The 25,598-nt window shown below is 46.3% G+C and overlaps 1 protein-coding gene across 1 annotated transcript in view; it reads left to right on the forward strand.

The window, feature by feature from the left end:
* The first annotated feature begins 430 nt into the window (after positions 1–430).
* LOC124035657 (transcription factor Maf-like) overlaps positions 431–25,598 on the forward strand; it is a 175,225-nt gene continuing 150,057 nt past the window's right edge. The window contains exons 1-2 of the mRNA XM_046349223.1: positions 431–1,812; positions 15,044–15,114. Of these exons, the coding sequence (XP_046205179.1) occupies positions 845–1,812; positions 15,044–15,071 (996 nt within the window). The 5' untranslated portion in view covers positions 431–844 and the 3' untranslated portion in view covers positions 15,072–15,114. The remainder of the gene's footprint in view (positions 1,813–15,043; positions 15,115–25,598) is intronic.

Below are 25,598 nucleotides of genomic sequence, written 5' to 3' on the forward strand. Positions count from 1 at the left end.
TTATTTTATGACAGCAACTAATAATATATATGATCACTTCAATAACTTCATCATTTGCATATTGTAATTTACATTTGGATATTAAAATGTTACCAGTACCACTTGCAACAACACTAAATCGAACCATAATGTGCACACAGCCTACTCTCCTTTCCCCACCATGAGCCCAGGGAGAGAATTGAATGGTTGTTTTTTTTATCCAAATGGTAGAACAAATGACCATTAAATGAATATGCCTAAAATGGAGAGGCGAAAGAGTTAAGAGGTTGAGTTGCAGCTGACAGTCAGCTGATAGCCTTTGACAGTTGAGAAAAGTTTTGTTTCTGTACTAATATGTTAATTAGCCCATAGATTGTGCGAGCCCATTGGCTCTTCGTCCGAGTCAATTTCCCATTTCCAATCTGACGTCAGGGCTGCTATAAAACTCTGCAATGCTTTTAAACTCATCTGCTGTGTGATCCTTCTAAAAATCGCCTACAAGTGAGAGGCAACATTTACCCCTCTCCTTCGACATTTCACCCTCTCCGCTTTACGCAATGTAGGCCTATCCATGAAGAAACTGTAAAGTGTTAAATGTTAAAAATACCAATTCGCCGAATTTCTCATGCTGAAAGAGGACTCCGCAACTCGCGAGCGCGGCTCTGGTGCGTCTGTGCAGTAGACTTTGAAAAGAAAACTATTAATTTACAGCTGGGAGCTCGTTGCTGCAAAAAGGACATTGAAAACCTATTTTTTCACTTTAAGAAAAATACGTTTAAAAAGCAAACTGGCTCACGTTCTTCCAAACCAACCCAGTTTGACAGCTGCTCTTCACCCCCTTTGGAGGACTGTCGGCAGCAAGAGGATGGCATCAGAACTGGCAATGAGCAACTCCGACCTGCCCACCAGTCCCCTGGCCATGGAATATGTTAATGACTTCGATCTGATGAAGTTTGAAGTGAAAAAGGAGCCGGTGGAGCCCGATCGCAACATCAGCCAGTGCAGCCGCCTTATTGCCGGGGGATCCTTGTCTTCCACACCGATGAGCACGCCTTGCAGCTCGGTGCCCCCTTCTCCAAGCTTCTCGTCGCCCAGTCCGGGGTCGGGGAGCGAACAGAAGGCACACTTGGAGGATTTCTACTGGATGTCCGGTTATCAACCGCAGTTGAATCCGGAGGCGCTGGGCTTCAGCCCCGAAGACGCAGTTGAGGCGCTGATCAACAGCAGTCACCAGCTCCAGTCCTTCGATGGCTATGCTAGAGGGCAGCAGTTTACCGGCGGAGCCGGAGGAGGAGGCACCATGGGCGGGGAAGAGATGGGCTCTGCCGCGGCGGTGGTGTCCGCAGTTATCGCCGCTGCAGCAGCCCAGAACGGGGGTCCCCACCACCACCATCACCACCACAACGGCGGCCACCATCACCAATCACCCGGTGTCTCGTCCAACGGCAGCTCCGGAGGAAACCACCCACACATGGGACATTTGGACGACCGGTTTTCGGACGACCAGTTGGTGGGCATGTCGGTGCGGGAGCTCAACCGGCAGCTACGGGGAGTAAGCAAGGAAGAAGTGATCCGGCTGAAACAGAAGAGGAGGACCCTAAAGAACAGAGGCTATGCGCAGTCCTGCCGCTACAAGCGGGTGCAGCAGCGGCACGTCCTGGAGGGCGAGAAGACGCAGCTCGTCCAGCAAGTCGACCACCTCAAGGCGGAGATCTCCAGGCTGGCCCGGGAGAGGGACGCATACAAAGAAAAATATGAGAAGCTCATCGGCAACGGCTTCAGAGAAAATGGATCCAGCAGTGACAACAACCCTTCCTCCCCGGAGTTTTTCATGTGAGTCTCGACATTATCATGAAAACTGAGTTTGTCAGTTCCCTCATTAAAAAGTTTTCATTGTGATTTTTTTTTTGTAATGGGGCTTACTAGACGAAGAAAACAAATTAACAAACTTTTTTTCGGTTTTAGTTTTTTTGACAACAGGGGTTTGCTCAAGTCTGAGTTTTGGGGCTTGAAATAGAAAGATGGAACTTTGTCATAATTGTCCTTCATTTTGGAGTAGAAACTGAAACCTGTCATCATCTTTTTTTTGCTACCATACCTATTATTTGATGCATATTTTTGTCAAGCTCTTTTTCAACGTTGTTCATTTGACTTGCGGTGTTTTAAATATGAACTATCATCTATTATTTTTCGAAGTTGTTTTAACTTTACAATGTTGCTGTATACTATGTGTGCATGCAAGCACTAAGTATACGCCTTGGAAGTCCATCGACTTGCCTTTTTCACCTTTCGACTTTGAAATCCGTGTACAAATACAAATACCGGTCAAAAACTACATACATCTACAGTAAGAAGACGTTTTTGGCCTTTTTCCCTTTGTGTTTTTGTTCTGCCAAACTCGGAGGACTGCGAGCCTGCCATTATACCCCACCTCATCTCATGCGTTATGCTTGCTATTTTGTGTTAAGCAACAAACAGACTATTACTCATAATGAACAATATCCATTATTTTAAAAGAGATATGTTATTGAACAGGCCTGCATGCTGGACATGTACGGGTTTTCTTTTCCTTTTGTGCGTGAAAATGTACTTTTATCGGATGACTCCAGCATGGCATTCATACTTGTTTTATGACCTGATCACTTTTTTGGGACAGCAACAAAAAAGTGACGACTCTTATATACCACCCCCCTTTCCGTGTATTTCAACTGTGTTGAATGATACAACTAAGCGCCCATTTCTATACAGTGAACAACAACTATACAGTTGTTAGGCGGGGATCCATGTAGCGAGGGCGCAAAAAGGACCTCAACTATTCTAAAAATGAATTACCTATCCCTATATGGGACTAAACGGTATGTTGCTTAAAAGCAGTTTGTTTATTTAAAAAGAAATACCCCATCCTTGTGCATTTGACAACTCTGGAAGGCTATGGATTATAATGGAAGTATATGTAGACCTACAGTAGTTGTTACACTCTGTAAGTCTAAAAGACATCATGGATGTGCTACAAGTTGACATTTAAAGAAGAATGTGATGTAGATTATTAGGATCGTTTAGATGTAAGTTTCATAAAGTCCTGTGCACTAAATTGTTTTCCTGTCATTGGGTAGGAGAGGTTGGGGCGGCTCCAATTTATACAATTTAACAGTATTGTTTCCATGCATAAGCAGCGCTTTTTGCAGCATGTTCTTCCAGTTTAAGCAGTAGTTTGACAGCTGTAGTAGTGTTTGTCTTCACCTACCACCCACTGTATTTTAAACCAAAGTATTAAATAAGGAGAAACTTCAGCCCTAAGTCAGCGTGAACCCTGCATTTTGATAATGTATTTTTGGACTGAATTGCACTAAAAGGTAGTCTGCGATATATCACAGAATGGGAACTCTATGAAGCTAATTCAAAAACGCAGACAGATAATTTTTGGCATTGCTGGATAACTTAATTTTAATAGTTTGTTGTCAACCAGTACTAGATTATTTTTGGCTCAGACAAACTCATTATTTACAAGGCAATAATATTATTATAATCAATAATGTCTGGACATTGTTAAATAGACAGGGATTGACACCCTGCTTGTACAAAATGGGGGGATACCATTCATCAATAAATCTTTCAGACATATGTTAATTCAACTTTCCTCTTATATATTTTGCTGTGCAAAATGATTTCCCTCACTAACCATATTATGTGATGTTCATATGTCTTTTTGTTCATTTCTTACGATTAAATGAAATGCAATAAATGTATGTAATCAGCCTTTCATTAAGCTTCTCCGTTTTCTCTTCACATAGACCTGCAGAGATAATGATGGAATGTGCTTTTCACAAACCAACCCAGAGTAGTCCATGTTAATGGGAATAGACACAAGGAGTTACATCTGGGGGATTGACTTGATTTACGCAACATGTGAATTGGTATCCATCCGTTTCTGTCAAATCTTCCTGAAGCTGTTCTAGTCTGTGGGATTTGTCTTCGTCTGTGCAGATGGAAGGAGGCATGACTCATGCCAGATAATCACATCAGTAACAATTTGGTTGTCTAGGTTGCAACCCTGTCTAATCTGAGCCTCATTCAAAACCTCAAACAACATCTCAAATGTGGAACACAATTTAACTGCGAAAATACATACACGTTGTACTTTTGTTTGAGATAAAAATCATTTGTAAGTGATGCACCTTAACATTTCTGTGAGCATCTTTACAGGTCAGTAGTAATGGTATTACTACAAAATGATTCATGTTTTATTTCAAAAGAAAGGTGTGAGATAGACAGTCTCGTTACTAATTAGACTTTGTTTCACTGTTCAATATTTATTTGAACTAAATACCATTTCATGTAAAGAAAATAATAATAATCCCTCAAATTGAAAGAACAAAATGAAAGGTATATTTGAGGTAAGAGTCAATGATATCTGCCATGGATCAAGCCCCCTGGGTATGTATTTACATTCCATAATTCTTTTCAATATCAATCTATCATTCATGTCATAGGATGTAAAGCTTAGTACAATGCCAGTAGCATACATACGTGTGTGCATTGTACATTATGATTACACGTTTTATTAAAACTGAAGTGATGCATTTCATCCTCAATTTGAATGATTCATAACAAGGTGAGCTTACTTTTTGTTGTGCTTTCATGCAAAACTAACATTTTTGGACATTTATGATTTTGAGAACATCTGGACTTGTTGTAGTTCCACATGTTAGTGGGGCAATGGAAATATGTCCTTGCATTCGTGTGTGTGTGTGTGTGTGTGTGTGTGTGTGTGTGTGTGTGTGTGTGTGTGTGTGTGTGTGTGTGTGTGTGTGTGTGTGTGTGTGTGTGTGTGTGTGTGTGTGTGTGTGTGTGTGTGTGTGTGTGTGTGTGTGTGTGTGTGTGTGTGTGTGTGTGTGTGTGTGTGTGTGTGTGTGTGTGTGTGTGCGTGCGTGTGTGTGCGCGTACATGTCTATGTTTATATGCCAAATCCGTGCCTGTATGTGTGTGTGACTATTTTTGTGAGACTATACTTGTATGTTCCTGTGTTTCTATAGCTATCTATGTGTGTGTGTGTGTGTGTATGTATGTGTGTATGTGTCTGTTCTGCAACAGCCCAATCCCTATCTACCCCTTTTCACTGTTCTCTCCTCCCTGCCCTCCTCCCCCTTGCATTTGGCCTAGAACAGAGAACAGACCATGCTCCGAAAGACAGGGGTACACCCAGCAGGCGAAGAGGGCTCTGTCGTGCATGTGAGGGGGTGTAGGAGACGGTGCCAGGGCGATGCACCGGGGTAGGCGTGGGTAGATGAGGCACAGTAGCGCTTCTCCCAACCCGCTGTTGGTTTGGCGTTTACCTTATGACCTTTGCGACCTCTTCTGAGGATGGATCTTAATCTTAGTGTCCCCGAGGGGACAGTAACTGAAGACCCCTCTTAATGTGTTTGTCATATCAAACTGTCCAAGACACTTGTGTAGGAAAATTAAGGTGGGCGTTTTGTTTTTGTGTTCTACAACAATTGGTTAATAAGGACAGAAATGTGACGCTGTGAATAAGACAGCATTTCAGGGATTCAATCTCACTCTTTCTTTCCTTTTCATTTTTAGCAGCACACCAATGCAGCAATGTGCACATTATTAGAGGTGAATGGAAGGTTTGGTGTGTGTCTGTATGTGCGAGTGTGTGCATGCATGCATACTCTGAACATGGATGAGCGGGGGTGAGGTCATCTTATCATAACATTTAAATCACCTTTATAGTGGTTGGTGTCTCTTTTCTCTTGCTAAGGGACAGTTCGAAATGTACTGGGGTGGGAGGTTGGTGTTGTGTAACTTTTTGTTTTACTTTGGGGAGGGTTGTGTGATTTTTTTTTTGTTGGGCACAGGAGGGTAGTGCATTTTTCGGTGGTTTACATTCCCCATTCTGCAGGTTTTACTACATCATTTCTTCCATATAGCCACATTTTCTCATCTCCTTTGCACCCCCACTATAAAGGTGTTTTGGTACTTCCCTTATGCACTACGCTTTTCTGCACACTGACTATACAGTCAACGCTATCCTGCCCGCTATCCATAGTGACAGTAGTGGTAGGTGGATCGTTTGTCCAGATCTGCAATAGGTTAACTAGCAATCATACCACACATCAAGTCATTGATATCTGCACCACTTTTCTCCAGAAATCCACAAGAACATAGAGGGATAGCTGATAGTCAGTGGAGAGGACAGGTGCATCATTGCACATTAAAGAACAGTCATGAGACACCCAGTAAAGAATATCCCCTATTGATCTTGTTGTAATTGACTATATAACAGACAGCCCCTCCACATTTATCAGAATAGTAATTTTAAAAAAATGTGATTCAATTCATTCATATTAAACTATTCTTTATAAATGATTATTTTGACAAATTGAATGATGTGCGTCGCCATTGTAGTAGAAGGAGTTGTGGTTTGGTTAAATTGCGGTGAATCAAATCATGTGAATCAAAATCATTTGTGAATCGCAAACAACAAAAGAAGAAAATGCAGCTGTATCCTTCCTTTCTAATTGTGTTGCTGCAAAACACATTATGTAGATCATTTAAGTTGATTTGGATATTCAATTATCGGGCATTGCAACTCAATAGATGCTATTAGTCAGCCTGAAGTTAACACTTCTAAAAATAAGAGATACTGATTTTACCGAACATTAGGGACACTTGCTCTTTCCGTGACGTAGACTGACCAGGTGAACCGGGGTGACAGCTATGATCCCTCATTGATGTCATCTGTTAAATTAACTTGAATCAGTGTAGATGAAAGGGAGAAGACGGTTTAAAGAAGGATTTTAAAACCTTGAGACAATTGAGACACGGATTGTGTATGTGTGCAATTCAGAGGGTGAATGGGCAGGACAACATATTTAAGTGTCTTTGAACGGAGTATGTTAGTAGGTGCACCGGTTTGACTGTGTCAAGAACTGTAACACTGCTGGGTTTTTCACGCTCAACAGTTTCCCTGGTTCCTGTTGTACTGTCACAATCCTCAGTATATACGCCGTGATGAGAGTGGCAGGTAGCCTCGCAGTTAAGAGCGTTGGGCCAGTAACCGAACGGTTGCTGGTTTGAATCTCGAGCTGACTAATTGCTCAGGATAAGAGTGACTGCCACTATTCTTACCAAGTGAGTTGGCACGATGCATAGGGTGTTCATACCAGTGACCTGGTTTCACATCCTTGTCCAGCCGTTTGGCTCACTGGTCTCAGAAGTGGGACGTGCTTGGGGACTGAGTAGTCGAAGCACAGGGAGGTGCCTTCAAGTACAGAGGGGCCAGTGTAGAAAACCTCGGCATAACTAGGCAAGTCAGTTAAGAACAATTTCTTATTTTCAGTGACAGCCTAGGAACAGTGGGTTAACTGCCTTGTTCAGGGGCAGAACGACAGCTTTGTACCTTGTCAGCTTGGTGATTTGATCTTGCAACCTTTCGGTTACTGGTCCAACGCTCGAACCACTAGGCTACCTGCCACCCCAGTAGGGTGTTTGTCTTTCACGCCAGTGACCCGAGTTGTATTCCCTTCCCCACTGTTCGCTACAATACCAAAAGCCTGAAATCACTTTGTGAGGTCCCTAGGTGTTGTACAAAGGTTGTTTGGTATTATTTCAAGGGGTACAACTTTAATTAGATTTTTTTTATTAGGATTTTCTTTTTCATCACTGCCTTGCCTCACTTTATAAATAAATTGATCTGTTATACAGTTAATTACATGTGTATGGCCTTAGGGACAATACAATTATCCTACCTAGATGAGCTTACAACACCACAATGCAATTCATATTTGCATTATTGTTTTCAAGTGAGTACAATTCTACGCTAGGCTGTAAACTGCAGTGAAAGTGTGATTTCAACAACAGCCAAAAGCCCTGTGATTTGAAACGTTCCATTTGGATCAGTTGTGTGTCTCGACAGATGATAAGGTCTAGAACGGCACAGTACAGGCCAGTCTGGCTGGATTTTGACTTCTGATACCGATGCGCTGTCTGTTGCCGATGATCATTCTCCCAGGTCGTTCTATATAGTGTAACGACATAGGCTTATGCTCCCAGCAGGCCCAGTTATTCAGCAAAGCTCAACACACGTTCTGCCTATTTTCCGATCCAAGCGGCTATTCCTTGACCTACAACCTAACGTGTCAATGTAGCATAAATATTTGATATTTCACTTTTAAAATGTATTACCTTTTATGGATGGCATAAACACAACCAGTCACAATGTTTTAATCTGATTAGGCTACTTCAAAAGTCTCCTGTAGGCTACCTGCGCACGTTCATCCACCCCACTCTAATATAATACCAGCCTCCAAGCCATGATGAAGCGCTCAAAGTCGGTACTAGGTATGTAATTATGAATTGCTCATGGGTTGTGTTGGTGCATTGGCACAGAAACTTGATAGTTGAAAATGGTTGCATGTATTTAAAATAATTATAAATATAGCATCAAAATGTTGAAAATATTATTTCCCCCTAGCTGATCATTGTCTGCAGCCGGCTCTGATCGTAGTGTAATGAAACAGGCAAGGAGAGTGAGCTCATCTGTGGTGGTCAGAGAAACCTCAACCTTCTGGCCTGTTGCCCTACGTGGCATTGACTGTCCCACAGTACCATGCTGAAGTGGGCAAGTCGATATCCACATGTATCAACACACGATTGCTCCAGTTATTGTTATTTGTGGTGGTAGTCATTATTTTAGAGAGAATTGTATGAGGGGGGGTGTGCATTTTGTTTTACAGTATAGGGGGAGGGTTATGTGAAAATATTGTTAATTTTGGGGAGGGGGGGGGTGCATATTTTTTTGACACCTCCAGTTTAAATTCATGATCATCTCACATTGATGAAACAATTTGCATTTTGTCTCCTCATAGTAGTATCTGGTAAAATGCAGTATGATCACTGTCAAACATATACAAATGAATTAAGTGGAAATTAAAATAACAGAATCATTGCATTTCTTCATTGATAGAAAAACGGAAGCATCCACACTAACATAGCCGCCTGATCTTGCGAGCTTACATGAATGTTCATGAGATCAGGCGGCGTGCTAGGCTACCCCTAACAAGCTTCTTCATTAATTCACCCAGATAACCTCCAATGTGCAAGTGATGATGTGTTGCCCTATTACACAGACGAAGAGCCTCTTTAATTCCTTCACTCCGATGGTTATGTGTGAGGAGGAGGAGGGTGTGTGAGGAGGAGGGTGTGTGTGAGGAGGAGGAGGGTATGTGAGGAGGAGGGTGTGTGCTGCTTCTGCTATGGTGGCTGTTGTGCCCAGAGCGAGGGCCGAGAGGGGGGCGATGGAGGGGTAGAGAGAGGGGGGGACTGAGACAATAGTTGAAGCCAGGGCTGAATTAAATGATTTTGCAGATGATTAATAGCGGAGTGGGCCAGCGGCTCCTGCGATGTAGAGATGATAAATTGTGAGTGCGGCTCTCTGCAGCTGTGCCAGGCTTGTGTCTTAGCATGCACACACCACGCAATTTACAGCCAAGCCCCTCTCCTGCTTACTTAGGACAAACTACTCAATTTATCTAATTACATACGTGTTTGATCCCCGGCCATGGAGCTGCCATGTATTGATATATTTTATATTAGCCACACAAAACAACTAATAATTATTTGCATAATTCTGGGAGGATATTATTTGGCTTTTTGCATCTCTCTCTCTCTCTCTCTCTCTCTCTCTCTCTCTCTCTCTCTCTCTCTCTCTCTCTCACTCTCTCTCTCTCTGTGTGTGTGTGTCTGTGTGAGAGAGTGACAGTCTTCACAGTGTCTTCACTGCCAGATATCAATCAGTCCTAGCCCCCCCCCCCACCCAACACACACACACTTTCTCTCTCTGTAATTGATTGTTCTTTTAGAATCGAATCAGATGTAGTGAGGATTAGTCCTCAGCTGTTGTTTTTTGAATCATGTGACGGCCATCATCCATAATTAATGATTTTAATCATTGTTTTTATATTCTTTGATTTAACCACAATATATATAAATGTGACACATTTGATTGAGGACTGACAGATAAGTGATAGCTGCTGTTGCTAATTTCCCCTTGCTACAGTGCATGGTTATCTGAATGATGGTTCTGTCTGCTCTCACTGAGGTGTTCATTCGGAGCGATGAAACGCGTTGATGCTTGCTGCCTACGGAGGTGGGAGGTGTACAGGGCGGGGTGTTCGCTCAGGGAGCAACAAGCCTATTGACGGATCCTAAAATAGGTAGGCAGGGGTCCCGAATCCTCCACGGGCTCAAAAAGGGGCCCAGGAGAGGGACTCAGGAGAGGATTTGGGCGTGCGGGTATGCGTGTGCGTTTGTTCGCGAGTGTGTGTGTGTGTACATTTGTGCATGCATGTGTCTCTGTCTGTGTGTCAGGCTGTCTTTCAGAGGATGTATGGAGGTCAAAAGTGAGAGCGCACAGGGCCATACACAAAGTCATTAGAGTAATCCCTAACCCAGGGGAACATACTCATTTCCTCTTCATAGAGAGACAGCTCCGTGTGTGAGATACACACAGCTAACGCTCTACATTATTACTGACTGAATAATATATACTGCCATCATAGCAGCCACTTAGCTCCAGACTGTATACAGAGAGCTCAACACTCACTGCAGTTTTACCGGTCTCCAAATGTGTGCTTGTGTGTTCCAAAGAGTTGAAGAGAGTTTTGCTTCAGCTTGTCCGGTTAAGTCACGTATGTGTGTATGAGTCATTATTGGTGTGTTCATTAGAGAATCAGGGACTGGTGACAAACCTCTCCTCTGTCACAATATTCCCACTCTGTGTAAGTGTTCTCGTCCTCCTCTCCTGAGGAGGAGTAGCGAGAAGGATCGGAGGACCAATGCGCAGCGTGGTAAGTGTCCATAATGTTTTTAAATAAAGGCAATAGAACACTCGAGCAAAACAACAAACGATGACGTGAATATACAAAACCGAAAACAGTACCATGTGGACCAAACACTCACACGGAAAACAAACAGAGGATAGATCTTGTGTGTGTGTGATTACGAGAGAGATACATCTTGTAGTGTGGGTTTGTGTTGGTCTGCGCAGGTGTTATGACTTTTCACCTCTGAACATCTTAGGTTATCTATGCGTCTGTGTGTGTGTGAAGGTGCAGAGACAGGGTGCAAACACACACACACAAACACACACATACACACAAGGACAGAAGGTAGAGTGAGGAGGGCAGACAGGAAACGTGGGGTTGGCGTGCTAACCTGGATTCTCTCTGGGCCAAACAGAGTCCAATGAATAATAGAACACACAGCTTTTGTTTATGCTTTATTTAGACAGCTTAAGACGACCTACCTTCTAACAGGTAAAGGCCGTCAACTCTATCCTTGACAAGAACAACCCAGGAGGGTAGACCTAATTGTTTGGATAAAACAGACTCCCCAAATCAGACTTTTTATTCAATAACCATGACAGTAAAAATGTGCTTTACGAGCATTATTCATGTTAAATCAAATAAAACAATACTGTATTGGAAAATATTTATTTGATCCTTTCACAGACTGAATGGTGAGGCCTATCCCCTCCCTGCTAACCTTCTTATAGGGCCTGCCCAGGTCGGTAGAGGACGCTGGGAGAAAACAGGAAACGGCAACATTACTCACCTCCTATCCTCTCTGAGAAGAAAAGCTTTCTCCCTCCTTCAGGGGGAAACGTGCATCAGGGATCAATTAAGATGCGCGTATTTTACTGGGAAATATTCCTCTCATTTTATCTTCTTTGGGGCAGCAGAAAGTCGAAACATTGTGCTTCAAATAGATATTTTATAGGGAATAGGCATGTGACTCATTAGAGAGTTGTCCTTGAGAGTGGCTGGCTGCAGGTTATGTTGATAATGAAGTGTAGCCGTACTCTGAGGGGTCATTTTATACGTCTGCAAATGGAGCTAAAGCAAAGGGACTGGGACTTAAATGAATCCAACACCAGCTCCCTGAGGTCCGGTGGCACAGAGGATGGCAGGACAGAGACAGAAAAAGAGCGAGAGCAGCAGACTTCTACTTTAAAATACTTTCTCTTTTTTTCCCCCGATTGACATCTGCTTTTCATTCTAGAAGAAATCTCACTCAGAAAAAAAAATCTTTAACAACATTTTTTATGATTTTTAAATCAAAATAACTCTGATGATATGAATGTGCTAGACTACTCCGGTTGAAGTAATTCTCCCAAACGTCTGAATAATCTATACATTTTTTTGTAAGCACTCCAAGACAAAGTAGCCTAGCACCTCCCTATTCTCATGAGTTATTGCAATTCATTTTGGAGGCTGAATGTATGCATCTGTGTATATGCTCCTGTGTGAGTCAGAAGCATAAACCAATTATTGCCAAATAAACTGTACACCAATATGAATTTAGGAAGTTATAATATTAACTCTTACCACCTGGTTCTAGAAGGTTGCAGGGAATCATATTAACTAAATAAATAGCACTTCTAAATAGAAGGTCCTTGAACGTACCCATCTGCTTCTTCAGAGCAGTTAGGGGCTAGTTTGGGCTGCGTTCAGGCATAACGTATCTGCATCTCTCTGATAAACGTTTACACGTGCAGTGATTTAGACGCGCTGACTTTATGTCCTGCTGTGCTCTCTACATCAGCAGACTGCGTCACCGCTGTTTTCCTGGAGTTTGTCAGAGCTCAGTAAAATTGAGTTATGTGGCATTTATTTGAAAACCCAATAATTTCAGATTTTCTCCACTGCAGTGTGAAGATGAAGTATTTCTTAGACTGTCATTTTTCCACCACTTCTATGGGTGTGTGTGCAGTTATTTGATAGCAAATGTTACCACTGCTTATTCAGCTGTTTCAAATATATATGGTTTGTATAAAAGCATAAGAATTTAAATAAATATGACTAGTGATTTTTACAGAATAAATAAATAAATATTTTTTTCATTCTCTACGATGCGGAGTGATACCACTCAGACTCTTCACACTAACTCTACTGATTTGATATGCACATACACACACACATGCACACACACACACCACACCACCTCGCAGAATTGTCAAACGGACATTGATCTCTTAACCAAGCAAGGTGACCTCCACTCCTCCCAGAGCTTCCATCTCTCTTTCTCTCCTCTCTATTTCATCCCCATCTCATTCCTACAATGTCTGTCTGTCTGTCTGTCTGTCTGTCTGTCTGTCTGTCTGTCTGTCTGTCTGTCTGTCTGTCTGTCTGTCTGTCTGTCTGTCTGTCTGTCTGTCTGTCTGTCTGTCTGTCTGTCTGTCTGTCTGTCTGTCTGTCTGTCTGTCTGTCTGTCTGTCTGTCTGTCTGTCTGTCTGTCTGTCTGTCTGTCTGTCTGTCTGTCTGTCTGTCTGTCTGTCTGTCTGTCTGTCTGGGCCCAGCCAATGAGGGTTTAGAGTGATGCTAGTTCCATACCCAGTCAGTGAGGGCTCAGAGTGATGCTAGGTTCCAGACCCAGCCAGTGAGGGCGCAGAGTGATGCTAGGTGCAGACCCAGCCAGTGAGGGCTCAGAGTGATGCTTGGTCCAGACCCAGTCGGTGAGGGCTCAGAGTGATGCTTGGTCCAGACCCAGCCAGTGAGGGCTCAGAGTGATGCTTGGTCCAGACCCAGCTAGTGAGGGCTCAGAGTGATGCTAGGTCCAGACCCAGTCGTTGAGGGCTCAGAGTGATGCTTGGTCCAGACCCAGCCAGTGAGTGCTCAGAGTGATGCTTAGTCCAGACCCAGTCATTGAGGGCTCAGAGTGATGCTTGGTCCAGACCCAGTCGGTGAGGGCTCAGAGTGATGCTAGTTCCATACCCAGCCAGTGAGGTCTCAGAGTGATTCTTGGTCCAGACCCAGCCAGTGAGGTCTCAGAGTGATGCTAGGTCCAGACCCAGTCGGTGAGGGCTCAGAGTCATGCTAGGTCCAGACCCAGCCAGTGAGGTCTTAGAATGATGCTAGGTCCAGACCCAGCCTGTGAGGGCTCAGAGTGATGCTTGGTCCAGACCCAGCCAGTGAGGTCTCAGAGTGATGCTAGGTCCAGACCCAGTCGGTGAGGGCTCAGAGTGATGCTTGGTCCAGACCCAGCTAGTGAGGGCTCAGAGTGATGCTAGGTCCAGACCCAGTCGTTGAGGGCTCAGAGTGATGCTAGTTCCATACCCAGCCAGTGAGGTCTCAGAGTGATTCTTGGTCCAGACCCAGCCAGTGAGGTCTCAGAGTGATGCTAGGTCCAGACCCAGTCGGTGAGGGCTCAGAGTCATGCTAGGTCCAGACCCAGCCAGTGAGGTCTTAGAATGATGCTAGGTCCAGACCCAGCCTGTGAGGGCTCAGAGTGATGCTTGGTCCAGACCCAGCCAGTGAGGTCTCAGAGTGATGCTAGGTCCAGACCCAGTCGGTGAGGGCTCAGAGTGATGCTAGGTCCAGACCCAGCCAGTGAGGGCTGGGCTGTCGACCTCTCCAATGGTACCAGGAGCCAAGTCACCATCATGAGCATGGGGCTGTATACTACTGTATATGTTTGTACATCTCACTTTCACATTCTCTGTGTGTTTGTGTTTGTGTTTGTGTAGGTGTCTGCATTAGTACACCATATGCTGTTGGGCCTTTAGATACCCAGCTGAGTTGACTGAAAACTCACCAGCTGCGTACGTGAAGATTCCGGCAGAGTTTGTGTGTGTGTGTGTGTGTGTGTGTGTGTACACTTTGGTATGCATGTATGTGTATATGTTTGCAAATCAATGTGCAGTTAATATGATTTGTGATATTTATATATACATATTCAGGGTTAATAATGACTCTATTCATTACTGTTGGCTTTGTCATTTGATTTGGTCTTTCACTTCCCTCTCTGTCATAGACATTTCTCTGGGTATTTCTGTCATATCGGATGAATATGTTTAGATGCATGGAGACTGGATACACAGAGTCTATTGGAATGCAAATGTCCTTCCCTTTCCTCCACATCAAATCTTGTCTACAGTAAGCTACCGTATGGATTGTACTGCGTAGCCGAGGTGAGAACGCAACCTGCTCAATGTGTGTGTGTGTGTGTGTGTATTCATGGTGCGTGTTTTGACGGGGTCTTCTGCTATCTGCATTTTCAGGTCATCCAGAAAATTCCTCCATCTGTGATCGAGAGCCTCGCCCCTCCCTGCCCTTGGCCTTGATGTCTGAGGTAAAACACATCTCTCTTTCTCTCTCTCTTTTTTATTCATGTGGTGTTGAAAATTATTATTATTGACCATATAATTATTATTACCATCATAATTAATTTTAAATGTTGACACTTTTACAGTCGCAAAACCAGTATTTTTAATGAATCAGTTTAATTTAATGAATTGTTTTTCCAATTTCCACTATCAACACATTTGAAACCTAATGCAATTGAACGTGTATTACACTGAACGACCCAGTCTATACTGTATGTTACCCTAACATAATGTGTGGTTCTCTGAAGGGTCCATTACAGCTATGCAATAGTGTTTGTCATTCTTTATTCATGAATCTGATGCCGCCTCCATGTTACCTCTACAACGTGTCTCTCAATACATTTCTCCATCTCATCACTTTATGATGTTCATGGAGCAGTACTCCAGCATGTTCATGTCCCATCCTCACTCTTAATGTACATCTCAGAAATATATGGGCCATGCTGGAAACATAAACCTGTCTTATGGAGACCAGAGAGAATCCTCTCTGTCTATCTGCCAGAACAACACACTTATCCAAGCTCCTGGGTTCGATGGCACTTTCTGTTATATTGAACCTGTAGCAACACCCAGAGTAGGGTTTTTATACAAAAGGGATCCGACTAAAGAACATTTCTGCAGTCGTCTGTAATCGATGCACAGAGATGAAGGGAAACTGAGGCCAATGTTTATCACAAAACCAATTGTTTCTGTAATGGCTTCGCTGATTGTGCCGCGCCGAAACCCATCGACTAATCTGTTAGGAGGGACGCTCCGTTCAGCATGAGGCTTGAGCTGCTCTGTCTATATGGGTGCCTACTGTGACAGAAAAGACATGCTAGTGTGTGTGTGAGTGAAACAGTGTTTTAAGGAGTGTGTATTGACAATTTGATTTGGTGGTTTGTTCCGTGTTTACTTTCAGCTGTACTGATCATATCCCGTTCCATCATAAAAGGAGTCACTCATAGCCCCTAAACCCTCCATATCCCAATATGGTACACTATACATTACAACCCCCCTCAAACCCCCAACCATCTCCCCGAAACGTCCATGTTCCCTCTGCAGGCAGCTGCTCCTCATGCCCTCCCAGGCTGCTGCTCCTCATGCCCCCCCAGGCAGCTGCTCCTCATGCCCCCCCCAGGCAGCTGCTCCTCATGCCCCCCAGGCAGCTGCTCCTCATGCCCCCCAGGCAGCTGCTCCTCATGCCCCCCAGGCAGCTGCTCCTCATGCCCCCCAGGCAGCTGCTCCTCATGCCCCCCAGGCAGCTGCTCCTCATGCCCCCAGGCAGCTGCTCCTCATGCCCCCCAGGCAGCTGCTCCTCATGCCCCCAGGCAGCTGCTCCTCATGCCCCCAGGCAGCTGCTCCTCATGCCCCCCAGGCAGCTGCTCCTCATGCCCCCCAGGCAGCTCCTGTTGGAAATCCCTCTCATCCCCCTGATCCCCAGTCTGTGTCCGGGGACCAGTGACTCTACTCAGCCCTCAGTCACTGGGCTTACCCTGTCAACAGGACCAGTAACAGTACACTGCCTGGTGCTCCCCTAAATGGAACTCTACTCAGACCGAGGGAGTGATTTGTTATGACTGAGTTACAGATGGTTAACACACTGCACAAGCAGAGAAAGACACATACAGTGAGTGGACAAAACATTAGGTACACCTGTTCTTTACATGATATAGACTGACCAGGTGAATTCAGGTGAAAGCTATGATCCCTTATTGATGTCACCTGTTACATCCACTTAAATCAGTGTAGATGAAGAAGGGGAGAAGACATGAGACAGTTGAGACATGGATTGGGTATATGTGCCATTCAGAAGGTGAATGGGCAAGACAAAATATTTAATTGTCTTTGAAAAGGGTATGGCAGTAGGTGCAAGGTGCAGCGGTTTGAGTGTCTCAATTACCTGCAACATTGCTGGGTTTTTCATGCTCAACCGTTTCCCGTGTTTATCAAGAATGGTCGAACACCCAAAGGACATCCAGCCAACTTGACACAACTGTGAAACGCATTTGATACCTTGTGGAGTCCATGCCCTGATTAATTGAGGATGTTCTGAGGACAAAAGCGGGTGCAACTCAATATTGGAAAGGCGTTCCTAATATTTATACACTCAGTAATATATAAACATAATTTATTTGTGAAAAGTATTCAGAAATATCACTTTTCCAAAATAGCCTGAAATGGGATGGCACATTCTGTGGTCTATCTCTATACGTTATACTGCTAGATCGAGACATTCCACTATGGCCTTTAGTGTGTCCAGTGTTATTTCCCTGATTGTCTCTAAGTGGGGCCTGGGATCAGTAGCTGGCCTGTCTCCAGCTCCACTTTACTTCAGCAAAAAGAGAGAGCGTGAGAGAGGACAAAGGCATCAGGGGAGACAAGGACAAATCATCTTTAGATGAAGTGTTTTAAGTGCTCCTCTTCTCCTCCCATGTCACCACCGTGAATCAGGTGACCTCTGCTCACCTGCACAGGATATAAACAATGCCATGTCAGAGAACGGACTGTTGGCGAGTGGAAAGTGGAAAACCATGAGGGTGTCCATCTTACTCGCCACCATGTGTCAAAACGTCGTACCGTAACCTGACTACCTGCCAAACCTCTTACAGCTCGGCTTGGCCCAGTCCGGTCGCTGGCCGACAGTCATCTTAGTTTCTGTCTCTCCTTAGACGACGTAGGCTAGGCAGTGTCTTTGTTTTATGCAAATCCATGCATATGAGAAGGGATGGGGGGAGGAGGGGAGTGCGTTGAGCAGTCTGGCCACGTAGCTCCAGGAGGACAGGCTGAGTGATGGAAACAAAGAGCCAGGGTCTGAGTGTCCTTGCCTGGGGAAAGAGAGTCCTGACTCTGGCTGGAGCGGGCCAGCCATCACCAGCCACCAAAACACAGGTGTCACCATCTGAGCCTCAGACATGACCGAGAGAGTGAAAGTATAGTTAGGACAACAATGTATTTCATATATATACTGTATATATACTGTATATATATAGTATATTTTATTTAGGGAAAAAAAAAATGCCTTTCGTGAACTAACACTCGCACTTTCATTTGTATATTTTTATTTTATTTGTTTTACTAGCTCTGACTTTGCTGGTAGCTACTTTATTGAGGACAAATGTACTTACTATGGCTGTGATATGTGGCTGTCCCTCCTTGATACCTTAAGATGAAGGCACGACCTGTAATTCACTCTGGATAAGAGCGTCTGCTGAATGACTAAACTGTCAAACTGTACAAGTGTTTAAATACAGGAGGAATGGTGGAATAAGGGCTACTGTGTCTGTGTGAGGAGAGGGGTCATGGCTGAGACGAGTATGTCCTTTTTACCAACAGATGTTCTAGTGTGTCTGTGTGTGTGTGTGTGTGTGTGTTCAGACCTGACTGGGAGGACGGCAGGCAGGCACCTTACCCTAGTGGTGGCCCTGGCAGAGGGGGACTGGAGTTCAACACCCAGCAGGGGGAAAGAGACCCAGAATCTGCTGACAAGGACAAAGTGACAGGTGTGTGTGTGTGTGTGTCTTTCCATGTATGTGTGTGTGCATGCACTCCCATGCTTATGAGTTGAGGGCTGAGGAGGATGAAGAGGCTGGCTTATGTGCCATTGAGTGTGTGTGTCTGTGTGTTGTCAGATGTGGGGCAGGGTCTAACGGACAGGGAGGGCCACCACCCGTGGCTGTGTGACCGTTTGAGAGTAGGGTGGCTTGGGTCAGACTCGCTGACTCCGTTTCAGCCACACACAGCACCCCTTTCACAAAGACACCCATCTCACGATTACCACAGAGTGAGTGTGTGTGTGTGTGTTGTCCATGCCTGTTTACATGTGTGTGTGTATGACACAACACCATCCTCTCACCCTCACCACTTCTCTCTAGCTGCTCAGTAGTACTCCCCCCCCCCTCTTCTGTACCAGAGCGGTCACTCTATTTCTAGTTGCCATACAGGATGTTGGCCTCCCTAGACGAGGGAGGGCAGATGAAATCCATCCAGATTGACCTGTCACACAGAAGAGGGGAAAGTGATGGAGGGAGGTGGGAGAGGGGGTAGCGAGGCGGGGGGAGGTAGAGGAGAGGAGAGGATGAGAGCAGAGCAGGGGTATGAAAACAATCCCTCCAACCCCTTTCGCTACACACGGGTCAACAGTTGAGGGTGATTTATTTGCATCAGGACCGGAGCGACATGTTCCCCCCCTACCCCACAAACTCTATCCACCCCAACCCCCACTCTCTCTCTCTCTCCCTCTCCCTCCCTCTCTCCCTCTCTCTCTCCCTCTCTTTCTCTCTCTATCTCTCTCTCACCCTCTTTTCTCCTCCACCTGCCTCTCAGAAAGGAGTGAGAAACTGGAGAAGTGTGCAGTAGGAGTGAGTCTATATTTAGCCTGGATAACCGAAGACACTGTGGTCTGGCTTTAAGGTTAAAAATATAGATCTCCATGTACAGCCAGCTGGGTACAGTTGACGTCACCCACTGTCAGGCACCATGAATCATGATTACTTTCCCCCTCGGCCAAGCCTGGCCCAGCCTTGGGCTCTGGGTCCTGTTATAGGCTCTGCGGTCCTCTTTAGTCTCTACATCATAGACTGAGAAACGTATCTTAGACACTTGCCTTCCGTCCAGAGTTTTATAATAGGCTCCGGGTATCTCTAGACCTTTATCTTGGTCAGAGAGAGCAGGGCATAGGATTGAAAGAATATAAGACTGTACTCAGTGACATTAGAGACAGAACAGGTTTGACAAAGGGTTAAGAATGTTAGCAGTGTGGCACATACACTGAGTGTACAAAAGGAACAACTTCCTAATGTTGAGTTGCAAACCCCTTTTTGCCCTCAGAACAGACTCAATTCGTTGGGGCTTTGGACTCTACAAGGTGTCGAAAGCGTTCCACAGGGTTGACTCCAATGCTTCCCACAGTTGTGTCAAGTTGGCTGGATGTCCTTTGGGTGGTGGATCATTCTTGATACACACAGGAAACTGTTGAGTATGAAAACTCCAGCAGTGTTGCAGTTCCTGGCACAATCAAACCGGTGCGCCTGGCACCTTCTACCAAACCCCGTTCAAAGGCACTTCCATATTTTGTCTTGCCCGTTCACCCTTTGAATGGCACACATACACAATCATGTCTCAAGGCTTAAAAATCATTCTTTAACCTGTCTCCTCCCCTTCATCTATACTGATTGAAGTGGATTTAATAGATGACACCAATAAGGAAGCACAACTTTCACCTGGATTCACCTGGTCAGTCTATGTCATGGAAAGAGCAGGTGTTCCTAATGTTTTGTATAGTCGTTGTATATCTTTCTACTGTAAATAGAGGCAGAGGCAAAGAACAAGGGAGTACTGTTCAGTACCACCAGGGTTTCTGCTTCCCCCTCCTCTAAGCTGGACTGGGCTTGGTTGTGAAGTGGTGCTAGATTCCCCTCCTCTAAGCTGGACTGGGCTTGGTTGTTAAGTGGTGCTAGATTCCCCTCCTCTAAGCTGGACTGGGCTTGGTTGTGAGGTGGTGCTAGATTTAGCCCAGGGCGTTTGGGCATAGCTACACTTTGCTAATTATTTTCCTGTTGAATAATTCTCAACATGGCACTCCTGTCTTCTTTCCCAAGCCAAAAACAAAGACTCAGCAGTAATATCCTAGTCAGCCACACATAGGGTGTGAAGGACCTGGGTAGTGGAGTGTAGTGGAGGAGGTATGGCAGGGGTGTGGCAGAGCAGGGTAGGGAAGAGGTAAGGCAGGGGTGTGGCAGAGCAGGGTAGGGAAGAGGTATGGCAGGGGTGTGGCAGAGCAGGGTAGGGTTGTGGCAGGGCAGGTTAAGGAAGAGGTATGGCAGGGGTGTGGCAGAGCAGGGTAGGGAAGAGGTAAGGCAGGGGTGTGGCAGGGCAGGTTAAGGAAGAGGTATGGCAGGGGTGTGGCAGAGCAGGGTAGGGAGGAGGTATGGCAGGGGTGTGGCAGAGCAGGGTAGGGAAGAGGTATGGAAGGGGTGTGGCAGAGCAGGGTAGGGAAGAGTTATGGCAGGGGTGTGGCAGAGCAGGGTATGGCAGAGGAATGGCAGGGGTGTGGCAGAGCAGGGTAGGGTTGTGGCAGAGCAGGTTAGGGAAGAGGTAAGGCAGGGGTGTGGCAGAGCAGGGTAGGGAGGAGGTATGGCAGGGGGTGGCAGAGCAGGGTAGGGAGAAGGTAAGGCAGGGGTGTGGCAGAGCAGGGTAGGGAGGAGGTAAGGCAGGGGTGTGGCAGAGCAGGGTAGGGAGGAGGTATGGCAGGGGTGTGGCAGAGCAGGGTAGGGAAGAGGAATGGCAGGGGTGTGGCAGAGCAGGGTAGGGAGGAGGTATGGCAGGGGTGTGGCAGAGCAGGGTAGGGAGGAGGTATGGCAGGGGTGTGGCAGAGCAGGGTAGGAAAGAGGTATGGCAGGGGTGTGGCAGAGCAGGGTATGGAAGAGGAATGGCAGGGGTGTGGCAGAGCAGGGTAACGGTGTGTGGTAGAGCAGGGTAGGGGTGTGGCAGAGCAGGGTAGGGATGTGGCAGAGCAGGGTAGGGTAGTGGTGTGGCAGAGCAGGGTAGGGGTGTGGCAAAGCAGGGTAGGGGGGTGGCAGAGCAGGGTAGGGGTGTGGCAGAGCAGGGTAGGGATGTGGCAGAGCAGAGTAAGCGTGTGGCAGAGCAGGGTAGGGTGGAGGTGTGGCAGAGCAGGGTAGGGATGTGGCAAAGCAGGGTAGGGGTGTGGCAGAGCAGGGTAGGGATGTGGCAAAGCAGGGTAGGGGTGTGGCAGAGCAGGGTAGGGATGTGGCAAAGCAGGGTAGGGATGTGGCAGAGCAGGGTAGGGTAGAGGTGTGGCAGAGCAGGTTAGGGAAGAGGTAAGGCAGGGGTGTGGCAGAGCAGGGTAGGGAGGAGGTATGGCAGGGGTGTGGCAGAGCAGGGTAGGGAGAAGGTAAGGCAGGGGTGTGGCAGAGCAGGGTAGGGAGGAGGTAAGGCAGGGGTGTGGCAGAGCAGGGTAGGGAGGAGGTATGGCAGGGGTGTGGCAGAGCAGGGTAGGGAAGAGGAATGGCAGGGGTGTGGCAGAGCAGGGTAGGGAGGAGGTATGGCAGGGGTGTGGCAGAGCAGGGTAGGGAGGAGGTATGGCAGGGGTGTGGCAGAGCAGGGTAGGAAAGAGGTATGGCAGGGATGTGGCAGAGCAGGGTATGGAAGAGGAATGGCAGGGGTGTGGCAGAGCAGGGTAACGGTGTGTGGTAGAGCAGGGTAGGGGTGTGGCAGAGCAGGGTAGGGATGTGGCAGAGCAGGGTAGGGTAGTGGTGTGGCAGAGCAGGGTAGGGGTGTGGCAAAGCAGGGTAGGGGGGTGGCAGAGCAGGGTAGGGGTGTGGCAGAGCAGGGTAGGGATGTGGCAGAGCAGGGTAGGCGTGTGGCAGAGCAGGGTAGGGTGGAGGTGTGGCAGAGCAGGGTAGGGATGTGGCAAAGCAGGGTAGGGGTGTGGCAGAGCAGGGTAGGGATGTGGCAAAGCAGGGTAGGGGTGTGGCAGAGCAGGGTAGGGATGTGGCAAAGCAGGGTAGGGATGTGGCAGAGCAGGGTAGGGTAGAGGTGTGGCAGAGCAGGGTAGGGATGTGGCAGAGCAGGGTAGGGATGTGGCAGAGCAGGGTAGGGGTGTGGCAGAGCAGGGTAGGGGTGTGGCAGTGCAGGGTAGGTGTGTGGCAGAGCAGGGTAGGGGTGTGGCAGAGCAGGGTAGAGGTGTGGCAAAGCAGGGTAGGGGTGTTGCAGGGCAGGGTAGGGGTGTGGCAGAGCAGGGTAGGGTAGAGGTGTGGCAGAGCAGGGTAGGGGTGTGGCAAAGCAGGGTAGGGGTGTGGCAGAGCAGGGTAGAGGTGTGGCAGAGCAGGGTAGGGATGTGGCAGAGCAGGGTAGGGGTGTGGCAGAGCAGGGTAGGGGTGTGGCAGAGCAGGGTAGGCCTAAATCACCTGGGTGGGAGGAAGGACGCAGGTGATGGACAGCCACTGTGTCTGCACTATAACACTACCATTTGCTTGTTAGTATTGTTTTGTGTATCTAATTACATTTACCCTCAGCTAAAGTAGCACCAATTGCGGATACCGTGACTAGCATATAGAGGACTGAGAGGGGAAGGTGTACTAAACACATACATTTGTTTGTATCAGACCAGCATCCTGCCCAGTGGGCTAAACTGTGGAGAGCTACTGGACATCAGAGGTCTCTTGAAAGAGCACTTACTGGTGAAGGCCTTGGAACAGACCACCACTATTAGTGGACACTAACTGGAAGCCTGTACCTCAGTCTATAGCTATGCAGTCCACACATTAGCCATTGGCAAGGGAACTCTGTACATGGTTTTAAAATACGTCCTCATATAAACTCTCTAATATGAGAAGGACTCTTACCACAGTCTCTCTGTCTGTCTCTGACTGTCTCTGTCTCTTTCTGTATCTCTCTCTCTCTCCCTCTGTCTCTCATTCTCGACTGGGTCTCTGTCCTTTCCCCTTCTCCTTCCATCGTTGTTACATCCTCCTCACACCTCAATGACAACCCTCTCCTTCTTCCTGTTGTGTACTTCTTTTAGAAAGGTACACCCTGCCTCCTCCTCCTTTTCCCCCTTAGCAAACAGTACATCCCTCCCTCTGCTCCTTCCCAGAAAACCTCCCCTCTGTCCCCTCCCTCACTCCCGCCCGAGACGTCACCTTTCTCTCCTTCCTCCTCCCCTCCAAACCGCACCTGCCTCCCTCGTCCTCTCTTCCTCTCCTCCACTCCAAACATCAGTTCTCCTCCTCCTCTCCTCCCCCTCTCGTTGGCTTGATGAATGGCTTCACTGCAGGGAAAGTGTTGATTTTCATCCCTTGGTCTGATTTTTGCTGGCTGTTATTAATTTCAAACACTCAGAGAAAAGCAAGTGAGTCAATCAATAAGGAAATGAACACACTGAACAGCATTGGCTCTCACAGTTATTCCCCCTGTGCCCATGTCCTCCACAAGGCCAGACTGCTGTATATGTGTGTACATATATGTTTCTATAGATTCCCTCTATAGCTTCTGCACACGTCAGTGTATTAGACGTATATGAATAGGATTGTATTGGGCAGGTTGACCTAACCAATTATAAACCTCTATATACAAGATTCTTTCATAGTCTTCATGACCGTTCATAAACATCAATGAGACCGAATAAGACTGACCCAAACCAAAGCAGAGGATTTCTTAAGATGTTATATCCAGTGTCTGGTAAGGTGGAGTTCATTAAGACACACTGAAGTGACGGAGTCCGTGTGTAGACTAGTGCATATGTGGACGGCTGTATCCGGCACCTCCAGGGAAGGAGAGGTGGGAGAGCAGAGCAGAGTAAACAGGCATAGAGAGAGCCAGCGGTGCTCTCTGTCGTAGTTAGTCTTTCACACTATAACACCATCTAAAGCCATCAGATGACCTCCACGCGTCACAGAATCTCCCTCAGCCATTCCTGACGGAGGAGGACATTCAGACAGTGGAGGAAGGGAAAGAAGGAGGGGAGAGAGAGGAAAGTCTGCTCCCAGACCAGAGTTATGACGGCACATTAAAGGGGATGGTGTGCACAATCCGGCCATAGCTTTATGTCTAAGTGCACATTAGTTATAGTCCACTGTTGATGTTCTCCTTTATGTAATAACCCCATACACATAATGGCCTAACAGTTGTAGTGTTGTCCGACATTTTTAGTGAGGTCAGCTCATTTAATGCATTTCTATACAATTTAAAAACTCTAAAATGCTATTTGGAGAACACCTAAAACAAGCAAAAATAACCCCAGCCATTATCACATTGGTTGCTGAAGCTTCGATCTCCTCAGTCGATCTACAAACACATAGCCTGCTAGCTATACAATTAGCTGCTACACATGAACTCACATGAACTCAGCACCGGGATTAAACACTATCATTTAAAACATACCGAGGGATCTGTTAGCAGAAAAAGTATTTTATTAACCAATTTCCTGCAATTCTACACATTTTGCGATAACTTATGCCGGGTTAATATGATATCTGAGTTAGAGAGACTAATACAATCAATGTGAACCCCCTGAAGGTCAGGGCCCCTGGGCACGTGGCCTGCATGCCCAGTCCACAATTTGGCCATGATTACAACAATAGATAGGCTAGACTAAGTACGCTAATATACCAATGTAAAAAAGTGAACTGACATGGGCTAAGTGAGGGACTATCACTGAGTGACATATAACGAGAGGGAAACTGCTGCCACCAAGTTTCCAATTGCATCCTGTGTTTTCTAGTGTTCTAGAGCGGTCATTCTGTAGCTCAGTTGGTAGAGCATGGCGCTTGTAACGCCAGGGTAGTGGGTTCGATCCCCGGGACCACCCATACGTAGAATGTATGCACACATGACTGTAAGTCGCTTTGGATAAAAGCCTCTGCTAAATGGCATATATTATATTATTCTAATTCTCAACAGTAAGGTGAGAACCTGACTTATTGAAACTCTTTAATACAAAATGGCCGAG

Source organism: Oncorhynchus gorbuscha, linkage group LG05 (assembly GCF_021184085.1).
Source record: "Oncorhynchus gorbuscha isolate QuinsamMale2020 ecotype Even-year linkage group LG05, OgorEven_v1.0, whole genome shotgun sequence".
In the NCBI taxonomy this organism is placed as follows: Eukaryota; Metazoa; Chordata; class Actinopteri; order Salmoniformes; family Salmonidae; genus Oncorhynchus; species Oncorhynchus gorbuscha.